The 13,551-nt window shown below is 36.7% G+C and overlaps 1 protein-coding gene across 1 annotated transcript; it reads right to left on the reverse strand.

Moving 5' to 3' along the window:
• Nucleotides 1–8,146: 8,146 nt before the first annotated feature.
• LOC128865894 (chitinase-like protein Idgf5) lies at nt 8,147–10,306 on the reverse strand. The gene is made up of 3 exons (XM_054106288.1): nt 10,166–10,306; nt 8,941–9,498; nt 8,147–8,876 (listed from the first exon to the last, which is right to left on the reverse strand). The coding sequence occupies exons 1-3, from the start codon at nt 10,269–10,271 to the stop codon at nt 8,236–8,238; spliced, it is 1,305 nt and encodes a 434-aa protein (XP_053962263.1). The 5' UTR covers nt 10,272–10,306; the 3' UTR covers nt 8,147–8,235.
• Between the last annotated feature and the right edge of the window lie 3,245 nt (nt 10,307–13,551).

A 13,551-nucleotide genomic window follows, 5' to 3' on the forward strand; every position in this document is an offset into this window, starting at 1 on the left:
CTACCAGCTTTCATCAATTTCTGATCTAAAATCAGACAAAAGATTGAAGAAGAAAGATTGATGTGAGAAAAAAAGAGTGTCGAAATAGCGAAAAACAAATAAAAAAAGGTTGTTTGTAAGGGAAACTCTACAATTACGTCAGTTCAACAGCTGATAATGCAGATATATTTTACGTGCAACCTTCTGTATTCTTTCATCCATTTACTTGTACACATACTTATATAATATATATTTTAATATGCCATATACGTTTTGGAATGCGTTATGTGTAACCTATTGATTTAAACAAAGGATTTCTTCACTCCACCTTAACATTAAAATTGTGCGAACCTATATGTCGCTCCATTTGAGGAACAACATCAAGACGCACTCCAAAAATTCCAAAGAAGCTCCAAGCCAAATTTGAAAAATTAATTAAAGTGTTTCCTTCTTTCCTTCATGTTCTTCTTACTCTGACCCATCTATTTCTGAAATGAAATTATACATATAAAACTTGAATATCTTGACTGAAAAATTTAAAAAGAATGCCTCTTACCTCCAAATCACAAAATCTTCACATATAATATTTTGTTAATGAAAAATGCGTAGAATTTGGATTGTTGAAACTTTTTTCTTAAAACAGTACCTCGGGCATATTATTTAGATCAAATACGCACAATCCAAAATCTGGATGGCAGAAATTTGAGCAGCACTGCTCGTGATGTTCGCAATCCTCCAATGATATATTGGGAATACAAGCGGAAGCTTTCTGAAATTAAAATTATTTTAAATTCAAGAAGAAAAATCAGTTATGTTGCAATCATACATACATATGTAAGTATATATGAATGTATGTACATATAATAACAGCTCAACGGCATAGCGTCTAATATTTACGTATCTTATGATTAGCGTACTACGAAAAACTTCTCATGATTCTAGGGTTAAAAAGTATAAAATATAAGTTAACGTAATTGTAAGATTTTAGTCGTTCCGAAAGAGCGTAAAAAGTAGTTTTCGTTAAGAAACATCATAGATAACGGTTTTGGGCTACAGGAAAATGGTAGAATAATGAAAATGTTTAATAGCTTGGAGAATACATAATGGATCAAAATTAAATTTTTTAGTATTTGTTTGTACTCCATTTTTCATTAAAATGTTCCATTGGACCCTTAATCCCAAGTCCTGAGAGGATTGAATGGAAAACAAACCCGAAATGGATGAATGATGATTCACAAAAATGGTACACTGATGGATCAAAAACACCTTATGGTGTAGGAATGTGGGGCCCAGAAACCACAAATCATACACTCTCACCAGGGACACCACCATCTTCCAAGCGGAACTATACGCAATAATGGAAGCAGCAAACATCATTCAACGTAGAAACCACAAGAGAGTAAAGATCAAAATACTCTTGGGCAGCCAATCAGTTCTAAAAGCTTTAGGTAGCTATACCTACAACTCAAAAACCCTCTTAGAATGCCACAAGGCACTCAATAACCTGGCATCCAAAAACAATGTTTTATTAATTTGGGTACCGGGACATGAGGGATATGACGGCAACGAAAAGGCAGACTTTCAAGCCAAAAGAGGGGCAGATGAAAACTTCATCGGACCTAGTCCCATGTTCGGATTCAAAAAAAAACAGCCTGAAACAAAAAGTAAAACACTGGGCCAAAACTTTATTAAATCAGCATTGGAACAACGTAGAGGGTCTTAGACACTCCAAAAAGTTCCTAAGTTTCAACGCTAAAAGAGCTAACATGGCCCTCACGTTAAACAAAAAGAGCATTCGCACTCTCACAGGCGCCCTCACGGGTCACTTCACCTGCAACAAACACTTACATAAATTAGGCATAACTAACACTAGCACCTGCAGATTTTGCTGCGAAGATGAGGAGTCTATAGAACATCTCATTATCGAATGTCCGGGGTTGACGCATAGAAGGAAAAGGTTTTTAAATAAGTTCATGCTTACAGATGAAGACCTTCAATCACTCCCTCAGAAGGAGCTGGTACAATTCATAAGCATACTTAACAGTCAATCGACAGTATAGGGTGCACAATAGATCAATATGGTCGCAGTGCTAAAGGGCCCTACCTTAACCCTTTACAACCATTAACCATTAACCATTAATCCCAAGTCGATGGGTCGGCGCTTATTTCTACTATATAACGCCAACAGAAAATTTTAAAAAATTCACAAGGTATCTTCTAAGCTTTAACTAAACATATCCGAAGAGATTTTTTTAAAAGCATTTATTTTAATAATATTTTATCATAAACAAATAGTACGAAACATGCACTGTGCAGTAGTTTCATAAAAAATGGGTCGGACACGAACGACCATCGGCATGGGATTCGATATTTACAAAGGTTAGAAATTAACAATTAAAAAACCAAACCCATTTTTATTGTAAGAAAACAACTTTTTAAATTGTTTTTACTCATTTCTGAAAATCTTTTTATCGAAATAAACTTTAAGAATATATGTATGATCTCAAATAAATACAAATATTATTCGCATGAGAATAAAAACCCTAATTTTTGCTTTGACCATACCTACTTAAGTAAAGCTTAACAAGTGGAAAATTTAATACTAATAATAATAAATTGTGTTGATATCTCAAAAACCGAATGACAGAGAAAAAAATAATGTAGATTTTCGAACTCAGAGATCGATTTTAAATCGGAATTGTCTGGCCTGGTTGTTAGGTAAGAAAATCATTAATCATTTGTAAACCTGTGTAATCAGGGCATAGAGCTATAAGTTTTTCGAAAAAAAGTGGTACGAACTCCTGATGCACTACGTCATGGTAATCGAAGAAAACAGTGAGCAAACCTTGACATTTGATCGAACTTGCCGTGCTTGTTTGGTCTTGGCTCTCCTGGACTCTTCCATTAGGACGATTTGGGCTTTGGTTTCGATGTCATGATCATATACCCATGCTTTGTCACGAGTTATGACCCTTTTAAGCAATTTATGCTCAAAATTTCCGAAAAGATTGCACGGCATGAGCCAACCTATATACCGACATCCTTAGCAATTTCTCTACTTGTGATTCGACGATTCTTCATAACTAGTTTCTTCACGACTCTCGGAGCGAGCGTCGTCATTCACATCTGTTCGACCTTCCGTGAAAAGCTTGTACCACTTGTAAACATTTTTTTGACTCAGAGTACTCTCACCGTATGCCACTGTCACCATTTCAAGTGTTTTTGAGCACTTAAATCTATTTTTTACACAATATTTGATACAACTCCTTTGATCATTCTTTTCGATAGCAGAAAATCGCCGTACACGCAAAACACTTGTCTTATTTATGCCTCGCACAAACAAATTAAACATTGCTGAAACCCTGAACATACATATCTTCGAAACGACTGTACTAACATAAAAAATAATAATAATCGAAAGTCGAATGTACGTAGCCCGCGAAATTTGAAAATTCACCATATTTTTTGAAAACACGTCTTATACTTATAGTATACATATGCTCGTAAGTATTTTATCATATGTTACATATACATTCTGTCAATTGTTCAATAAAACTCAAAATAATTGTTTAATCATCAAAACTTATTTTGTCGCCTTCAAAATAGGCTCCATTCGAAGCAAAACACATATACCAACGATTATTCCAGTCATCAAAGCACCTTTTACACGCGTTTCAAAAGATCTTTTTCAGCTCCTTCAGCGAATTCTCCTTAATGGCCTCTATCGACTCAAAGCGGCGTCCGCGGTGCGTTATCACGGTGCAATTAATTTTCATTAATTTTCTTTCCACAAATTCGACCGTTTGCTACGCACATTCTCTCTCATAACCTCCAAATAATATTCTTTATTTACCATAGAACCATTTGGAACGAATTCCGAGTGCACAACACCATGATAATCGAAGCAGACGAGTAGCATGACTTTTACTTTTGATCGACTTTGAAGTGGTTTTTTCGGGTTTCGGTTTTGCCATTCAGCCGCCGGTTGATTGGTTTGCATGTCAAACTCATATATCCCCGTCTCATCACCTGTTATGATGCGCTGGATAAACGTTGGGCCCGTATTCACTTGCTCAAGAATGTCTTCAGCCACCTTCTTCCGATGAATTTTTTGAAAGAAATTCAACTCTCTTGGAACGAGTCGAGCAGCCACGCGTCTCATGCCCAGTTGATGGTGTAAAATGTTGCGAATTGATTCGTGAGACACGCTAAGGTTACGAGCTACCTCCCTCAGACTTAAATGATGGTTTCCCAACACCATTTCCTTGACTTTGTCGGTGTTTTTATCCGTTGAAGACGTTAATGGGCAACCAGATCGTGGCCACCAGATCGTGGCAACCAGATCGTGGCAAACCTTCCACAACTTCTCGGCCCTCTGCAAAAGTTTTATACCACCCGTAGACCCGTGTTTTTGATAAAGCACACTCGCCAAAGGCTTTCTGCTACATTTTCATCTATTCGGTACACGAAATCCCGTCCAAAACACAAACTTTAAGACAAATTCTTTGTTCGATAGTTTTTATCCATAGTGAAAATCGCAAAACGCACCTGCGATTGACTGATATATTTACATGTGTATGTATGTAATTAAATGTCAAAAACAAGGTAATTGGCAGATCACGCCCAAACTTTGCAACATTATAGAGGACAATCGTACCAACAATCCTGCAAAAAAATTGAGACATATGTGTAACGCGGGGGTTTTTAAAATGAAGAATTGCCGATATTTTTTTGACAGAATGTATGTATATCCTTTTGTTGGTTGTTTGGCTGAGCTTCTCCTTCAATTTGCCTGCATCTGTGTTTTGATTCGAAGGCCGGATGGATTTTCATGAGCAGCTTTGCCATGCAGAGATATATTCGGAGGTTTGTCTTTACCTGCCGAGGGGCAACCGCCATCAGCAAAAATATAATAATATATGAAATTTTTTTATTGCGAAATTTGGAAAAATATTCGGTCTGTATTATTAACAGGTTTTTTTGGTACCTGGAAATAATAATAATTTTCTCTTGCGCCACAAGGGAGCAAGATTATTGCTCAGAGAACAAATTTATTGCTCTGGTTTTTAATTATGATTTGCAAAGAATGAAACTTAGAATGAAACACCTCAGAGGGACGGATGTAAATTTAATTTTACCACGTGAAGAGTGGGCGTGGTTTTTATTTGAACCCAATAATGTTTGCATATATCGAATCTAAATGAGATGTGCAGTAATAAATTTACCAAGTGTTGGCGAGTTTTATTGACTCTGCTGTGCTGTGTTGTGCTACTAAAAGTGCGATGACTTGAAAATTACGGTTATATGAGAGATGGTTATCGATAAATTTCACAATAACCTTGTTTTAAAAGACGTGTTTTTGAAGAGTTCTGCAAAAATATCTAAACTTTTTCTTGAGTTTTAGCTGGCATTATGAGAAGGAGATAGATATAGACATATATATAAAGGGTGATTTTTTAAGAGCTATAGGAAAGTTTGTCAAAAAACACACGTAAAATTCAGAAAAATGCATGCAGTTTTTATTTAAATCGATAGTACAATCCCTATAATTTAATGTTTGAAGGTTATTTCATGCAAATGTTGACCGCGACTGCGCTTCAAATGGTCCATCCGCATTGTCCAATTTTGGCATACTCTTTCCAATGTTTCGGCCGGTATCTCACATATAAATGCTTTAATGTTGTCTTCCAATGCATTAATTGAAGCAGGCTTGTCTGAATAGACATGAGCTTTAACATAGCCCCACAAAAAATAATCTAAAGGCGTTATATCGCACGATCTGGGTGGCCAATTGACAGGTCCCGAGCGAGAAATAAAATGTTCACGGAACTCGCCTCTCAACAAGTCCATTGGTACGCGTGCTGTGTGGCATGTGGCACCGTCTTGCTGAAACCACATGTCATGCAAGTCAAGCTCTTGCACTTTGGGCAAAAAAAAGTTGGATATCATTTCACGGTAGCGCTCACCATTCACAGTTACGTTACGATTCGCAGCATATTTGAAGAAGTACGGTCCAATGATACCTCCAGCCCATAAACCGCACCAAACTGTGACTTTTTCTGGATACATTGGTAGCTCTTGCAATTCTTCTGGCTGATCTTCACTCCAAAATCAACAATTCTGCTTATTTACGTACCCATTCATGAAAAAATGAGTTTCGTCGCTGATAAAAAAATGGATATTCGGCCAACTTTCCAAGAGCCCATTCACCAAAAATTCTGCGTTGCGGTAGGTCGATCGGCTTCAATTCGTGCACCAGCTGTGTTTTGAAAGGCTTCACACCTAAATCCTTTCGCAAAATTGTCCACGTTGTTGAGTAACAGAGGCCCAATTGCTGCGAACGGCGACGAATCGATAATTGATGGTCATCATTAACACTGGCCGATATAGCTGCGATATTTTCTTCAGTTCGCGCTCTACGTAAGCTTGTTGGTGGTTTGATGTCCAATAATGTAAATGTGGTTCTAAATTTAGTCAGAATAGCTCGAATAGCCGCTTCAGTGGGTCGATTAAACTGATCATAAAATGGAAGAAGCGCGCGATAAACTTTCTTAACAGAACACGCATTTTTATAATAAAATTCAATGATTAGCAAGCATTGTTCGTTTGCAAGACGATTAATGGTTAAATTATAGACCAAACTGAAGATGTTTGGCAGTAAAACAAAATACGAAAAGTACGTCAGCTGTTTAAACCAACTGTTTGAAAAGATAATAGCTAAAAAATCACTCGTTACATACCAAAATGATTAAAATTAGACATGACTGTCCGTCCGCACGATTCAATGAAACTTGAGATACATATTGTTTGAGGTAGTGTCCGAAATTATTCAAATTTGGCACAAATATTGAACTCAAGAAAGTAAACACTACGCAAGTATATTAAAATTTTGAAAATTTGTGTATATCAAACGACGACTTAATAAAATAGGCCAAATTTCGGTACATGTATTGCATGTATATTTGTATGTATTTATATATACAAGGTGGCACATAATTAATCATCGATTTTTGCTTTTGAATAAATTTTTCACTAAATAAAAAAAAAATTATGTTGAGTGATAGAAATATTTATTTTAACCTGTACGCGCTCGATTGCTTGTCTCTTTGTATACTGCAGCTAGCTCACAAGTGTCAAATATGATTCAGGTACATCGTCATTTGCAAAAATTATAAACCTTTCGACGTGGTGATTAAGTGTGCGTCGCCTTTTACAAATATAATTGGACCTTGCACCCTTTTTGGGTCTTTGGCGGAGTTTCTCCTCCAATTCGTGGTATGCGTCTTGATGTTTTTCGACAAATGGAGGGACCTACAGCTTACAGATGGTTTGTTATGAACAGTATAAAGGAGAGAAAAACTTCCCCCCGTGTTTCATAAATAATAAATGATAGTCACGTACCAACTCATTCGGCTGTGGCTCTCGCTACCTCATTTAAATTCCACACAAATAAACCGCGCCCACTTTTTTATTTGTTAAGGCTAAATTTCCGTACGTCTGTCTGCTGGTACAAGCTATAACTCTCATTGTCTATGAGTTTGTTTGGTTCCAAAAATTAACAAATTAACAGCAAGCCAGGGTATATAAAGTTCGGTCCAGACCTTCCTCGCTTGCTTTAATTAGTTTTTTTTTTTTTTTGTTTACAATTTCTGGCAACCCATATACCTGCTTACCTCCTTAAAAACAATTAAAGACTTTGAGCCAAAATTTTTAATGTTTTTGCTAATCTATAAATTTTTAAGTTTTTGGCTGGATCTTGGTGCATTTTGACATAGATATGAACATAAGCATATCTGAGTATCATAATAAGAGGAACTTACCGTTGTTTGCCGCGCACAAGAATTTATTACCATATTGCAAACAATGAAATACATGAATACTAGAATAAATTTGAGTTTGATAAAAATTTGCATTTTGCTGCTAATTTTCGTACATATTTACTGAATGACAACACCAAGAATACTGAATAGTTTGTCACTATTTTTTACTAAATCCAGTATCAAAGAAAGCAATCCTGGCAGTGGGCATAACACATCCTCATAATGGTTTTAGCATGTTTCAGATATGTATGTTTGTGCATGTAATTGCATATGGATTCCACTATCTGGTGCCCATCTGCCTAGTTGGCATGCAATGCACGCTAATTACTGCACAAAAGGCATTTAACTATGTATTTTAGTGAAATGTTTAATTATTGTATTTTTTCTCTCACTGCCGTGCATGAAATCCTTAAACAACATGATTTTTTTATTTCGTTTACAATTTGAACTTAATGCTCCTTAATATTGGATATTTCTCGCCTGCGCATTGGCCGCGGAAATCGTCCAGTGATAAATCGAACAGAGCCACACCACCCAAACCCTTAGCATACACATAACCCGCTTTAGTAGCTGCCGTGCTGGGCTCCTCATATCCCACCCACAAGCCATAAAGCCCCTCGTCGTCGGCCGAACGGTATGCATAGCTTCCATAACGCTGGCGCGGATCGCCCACTTTGCGTAATGGGGCGTCATCGCCTTCCAACTCCTTGTCACGCTGCAATTTCTCACAGATTTCTGGCCAACTCAGTAAGCCAGGAATACGAATTTGTTTACCAGCAGGTCCTGGGCCTTCCGTGCGCTCAATCGGTGGATAGCCGGTAATACCTGAATCGCTTGACATCACCCACGACCGCCCGTACGCCGGTACACCAATATTAATTTTATTACTAGGTGCTGAGTTATTGAGCCAGTACTGCACTTGGTAGTCGATGTTGTGAGTGGGATCGCGTTCAAACATTTCGTATATGGGTGCGGTATGGTCCGCCACCTTCGGATCACGTTCCGGTGTTTGAAAGTCAAAGCTACCAAGATTGACGAAATCAACCAAAGGAATCACGCTGGGAATATCGATGAAAACTGCGTAAACCATGCGTATAGTGTAAATTTACATACATTTGGAAAATAGATTTACGCAACTTACGATTGGCATTCACATGCGGGAGCATCGTTAGAGTCAAAATATGTCCATCACTGCGAAAGGCGTCCTTCAATTCACGCACCAGAGTTGCGAACTGTGTTTTGTGCTCTTCTGCTTTCTCATCAACAACTTTGCTACCTGAGAACCAACTTTTGAAGGTTTTCCAAGCCTTTTTCAATTTGTTTTCCACCACTACTGGATGATTTTTAGGGAACTGCCAAGCCAAATCGAGACCATCGAAGTCAAAACTTTTTAAAAGCGTCAAAGCGCTATTGACAAATGTGTTGCGATGCGCCTGATTCTCTAGCACTCTGAGATATGGATTTTCAAGTGTCTGGTCAAAGTGATCGCGATCACCGCCCACAGACAGTAAAATTAGCAATTGGGGATGATTGCGGCGCAAGTTGGTGACTGTGCGATAGTGATTTCGTGCTACATCTAATTCCATATTAGCAGGGCGTAACTGGTAGTTCTCGGGATCGATACCGACATAACCGTAAACCAGATATTGACAAAACTGCAAGGCTGGCTCTAAGTCTTGCGGGGCTACTTGAGCCGGACCTGCAATTAAGCAGATTTTTATAAAATGTATATGGATACAACTATTGTTTATTTGAAATAACTACTCCTTCCAAGCTTTTATGAGACATGACTTAATAAACATTTACATATTTGCGTATATTGTTTACTGTGAGTACTGTCGGTTTAGTGATTAGTGTGTCATACCGCTGATAACCTAATGGCGCCATAAAACATAAACCGATTATTTTTCGAATAAAAAATAAAATACATACATGCATACATGTAAGTACAAATAGATATAATAGTATATAAATGTAGATTTAAATAAAATGCACTGCTACTTATGCATTGAAATTTATGTAGGTATATCAGTCAATATATTTCAATTCTAATTTTGCCAAAAGACAATTCAATAACAAAGCAATATATAAAATATACAATATATACTACAAATTTGTACAAATATGGTTTTATTTTTTATTTTTTTAAACTTTTTTTAATTTTTTTAAATTTATTTTGTTTTCTAAGCATTAACATAGACACATATTTGGAGAGTTTACTAATGTCTATTTCTATTTAGTATACTGTATATGTAGGTATATATGTTTGTTTTTATTTTTATGTTTTTTATTGCTATTTTACGAGTAAAAAAACACTTCCAAACATATGTATGTATTCATACACTTATAAGTCCCACAATTCTAACCTTCTCTAATATGACTCGCTGAGTCATAATAACAAACCATCCTGGCGGCTTGTATGCCCACTACGAATATGAGCAAATTTATTAGAAAAAATATTACTTTCAACATTTTGCGCTTATTGAAATGATCTACACAGTTCAAGTTTAAAATGCAAACTAAAATTGTTTGCAATTCGCGGAATAAAGAATTAAATAAACACTTAAATAAGATGAACTTATCAGCAAATTTAATTAATTAGTCCACGCATACAAATACATATTTCTATGCGAGCGATACAGTACGCCCCAGATATAATTGTTCTAAATAACAACTTGCATGTTGTTGAGTAGAAGACCCGGCGAACTTCGCCCCCCTCAAAATTAATATAAAATGAATGAATCCTGTAGCATTAAATGGTGCTAAATTACGTTCTTCGTTTATTTGTCCAGAGCGTAAATAAAAAAAATATCGGCTTTACAATACGCTAACAAGCCACATATTTATACAAATATTCCGACACCATCTAGTTTTTCAAAATAAACACCATTCAAAGTAATTTCCTCAAATTTCGTTGAATTCTGATGAAAATAAAATTTCTCATGCAAACGACGGCATATGCCTTATGACGCACACATTTACCGACATTTTGAAAGGACTAATGCTAGTAAATGAAACAGCATCGAACATTTAAACTCGATCTGTACACACAATTTTAAAATTGACGGTACTGAGCTGGAAGAAATTAGACCATTTAGCTACTTAGTCAGCATTATATCTTAAAGCGGAGGCTGAGAAAAAAATATTACCAATCGCATAAATAAAGCGCAACAGGCTTTGGCTCTCTTAAAGTTGTCTGGAAATCCTCTGTGATCAGTCGTAACACTAAAATAAAAATATTGAACTCTAATGTCAAGTCCACCCTATTGTACGGCGGCGAAACTTGGAATCCTTTAGCCACAGACTTGCAGCGCTTACAAGTATTTGTGCACCATTGCCTCCGTACAGTACTTTGCATCTTCTGGTCCAACACCATATCCAATCAAATCTTATGGGCTATGACGAACCAAACTCCAATGCGAATGGAAATACTCAAAAGAAAGTGGGGGTGGCTTCGACACATTTTAAGAAGAGATCCGAACGGTAGCACTCGTAATGCGATTGATTCCAACACAATATAAAAGCGACAATATTAGCTAAAATAGATTATGGTCTTCCAATATTCTCCCTAACTTCAAAAAGAAATTTATCAAAATGATCATCAATCTACCATACAGCAGCAAGATTGGCCATTGGAGCATTTCGTACCACCCACAGAAGCTGGACTCCCAACACTAAAGGGTCGGATAGTTTACATCAATACAGGTACGATTTTTAAGTTGGCATATAACGAAGGATCCCCAGTTCAAGCTGTTTTGAAAAAAAGATTAAAAAGAAAACGTAAAACGAGGAGAACTTCAACCCTGCAGAAACTTATAGAATTGGTAAAAGAGGAAGATGTATCAATAACTCCATTACCAACACTCCCACTTCGTGCACCTCCTTGGACTCTGGAAAAACTCTATCAAAAAAGAAACTACACCTATATCAGTATATTTACAATGCTTCCTAAATATACACAACTCACATGTAAACTGGAGAGCCCTACATACAGACGGATCAAAAAACAGTAATATAATTGGGTGTAGCGTAGTGGACGATACCTCAACAATTCTATCTGCCTACCTCAACAATTCTACCATGGTACTCATCAGTCTTTTCAGCAGAAGCAACAGCAATCCTCTTTGCCTGCCGACATGCCGCAAAACATAAACATCGATACCTTATAAGCAGCAATTCCCTAGGAGCAATCCAAGCAATCTTAAATGCTAATTTTGCCCACCCAACAATATCACAGTTAAGAGACATTCTTATTGAATACACCGAAAAAATCAAGCTATTATGGATACCACATCGGAATACAACGCAATACACTTGCCGACTCTGCTGCCAAATTAGGCACTAAATCCCCGGTTAAACTCATCAATACCATCAACAAAAAGAACATTAAAAAACTAGCTTACAAAAACTGCCTAAGATATGAAATTACCCAATGGTCTGAATATACTCATTACTGCAAAGAGATAAACCCAACTCGTCAGCCAACAACACTACCAACAAAAATAACAAGAAGGCAACAGATTATATACGCCCGCTTCCATCTAGGACACACCAGGCTAACCCAACAACATCTCTTCCAAAACGTCCAACCACCACTCTACTATTTTTGCAACGATACGAACCTACATATAATATAATCGAAGGCCTTAGTTGCTTTTGTTGTTTTTCATAGTAATGTCACGTAGAAAAATTAGCAATCTATCTGAGAAAGAGGTTTTGACGATGATGATTGAAATTCCAACCGATGACGAATATACAGCAAGCGAAGAACAATGTAATTCCGATGCTCTTTGGTCTCACTCAAGCAAACGCCGACGAGAACCTCCTCCTGAGCTTGGATTTGAGGTTGGCGGACCTGCTGTTAAAGAGTATTTAGAAAGAAAGAATATTTCTTGGCAGATGAGTTTCTACATGTACGGGTAGTTTAGTAATCCCCCACTTGTTTGAAAACTTCATATATAGTATGTTTAGTCCTTGGCCGAGCAAATGACTATTATTTATTATTATATGCTCGTCAAAAAGATGTCGAAACATGGTTCGTAACAGATAAAGCTGACAAACTTTTCTCTATATGCGATTCGAACGGATTCTCCTATGCTTTCGAAATTTACTCAGGGGCTGGCGATAACATTGATGTAAAATTTTGGATCGATCGGGAAAAATAGCTGCAAAATGGGCGTTTGCAAGTCTGAAACTCAGGCATTTCGTTCAAAATGTAACATTCATTTATACAATTCAAGTACAAAATGTTGTTATTTTTGAGTACCACAACCAAAAATAAAGAATAAAATGAGTATTAATATCCAATAACAAAAAATTATTCATTTGAAAAATTGCAGCGTAAATGCCCAAAGGCGGGGTAGGTATGTTTACTTGTACAAGGAAAAGTAAGAGTCTAATTAAATAAACGGAATTCAAATTCCTTAATTCTGACCAAAACTCCTTAATTTTGACCAAAACCCAATCTGAAATGATTTTTGAGCAAAATAGAACTATCAGGCATTTGAGGGCTAAATATGGTTTGCTACGACCAATAGGACATCTCATGGACTGACCAACAGAAATCGCGGAGGTGGATTAATAACTGTTGAGCGCTGCTTTTCGTGGAACAGTATTGGATTACAGTAGGTTCTGTTTTTATGCGGTTTTGAAATAGTGCGGTTTTTTTTTTAAATTACAAAATGCATGTCGACCTATCGGGAATTATACATATAAACAAGATTCTAAGCCAGCTAAGCAAAACTCATCACAG

This window comes from Anastrepha ludens, chromosome 6, assembly GCF_028408465.1.
Source record: "Anastrepha ludens isolate Willacy chromosome 6, idAnaLude1.1, whole genome shotgun sequence".
NCBI lineage: Eukaryota > Metazoa > Arthropoda > Insecta > Diptera > Tephritidae > Anastrepha > Anastrepha ludens.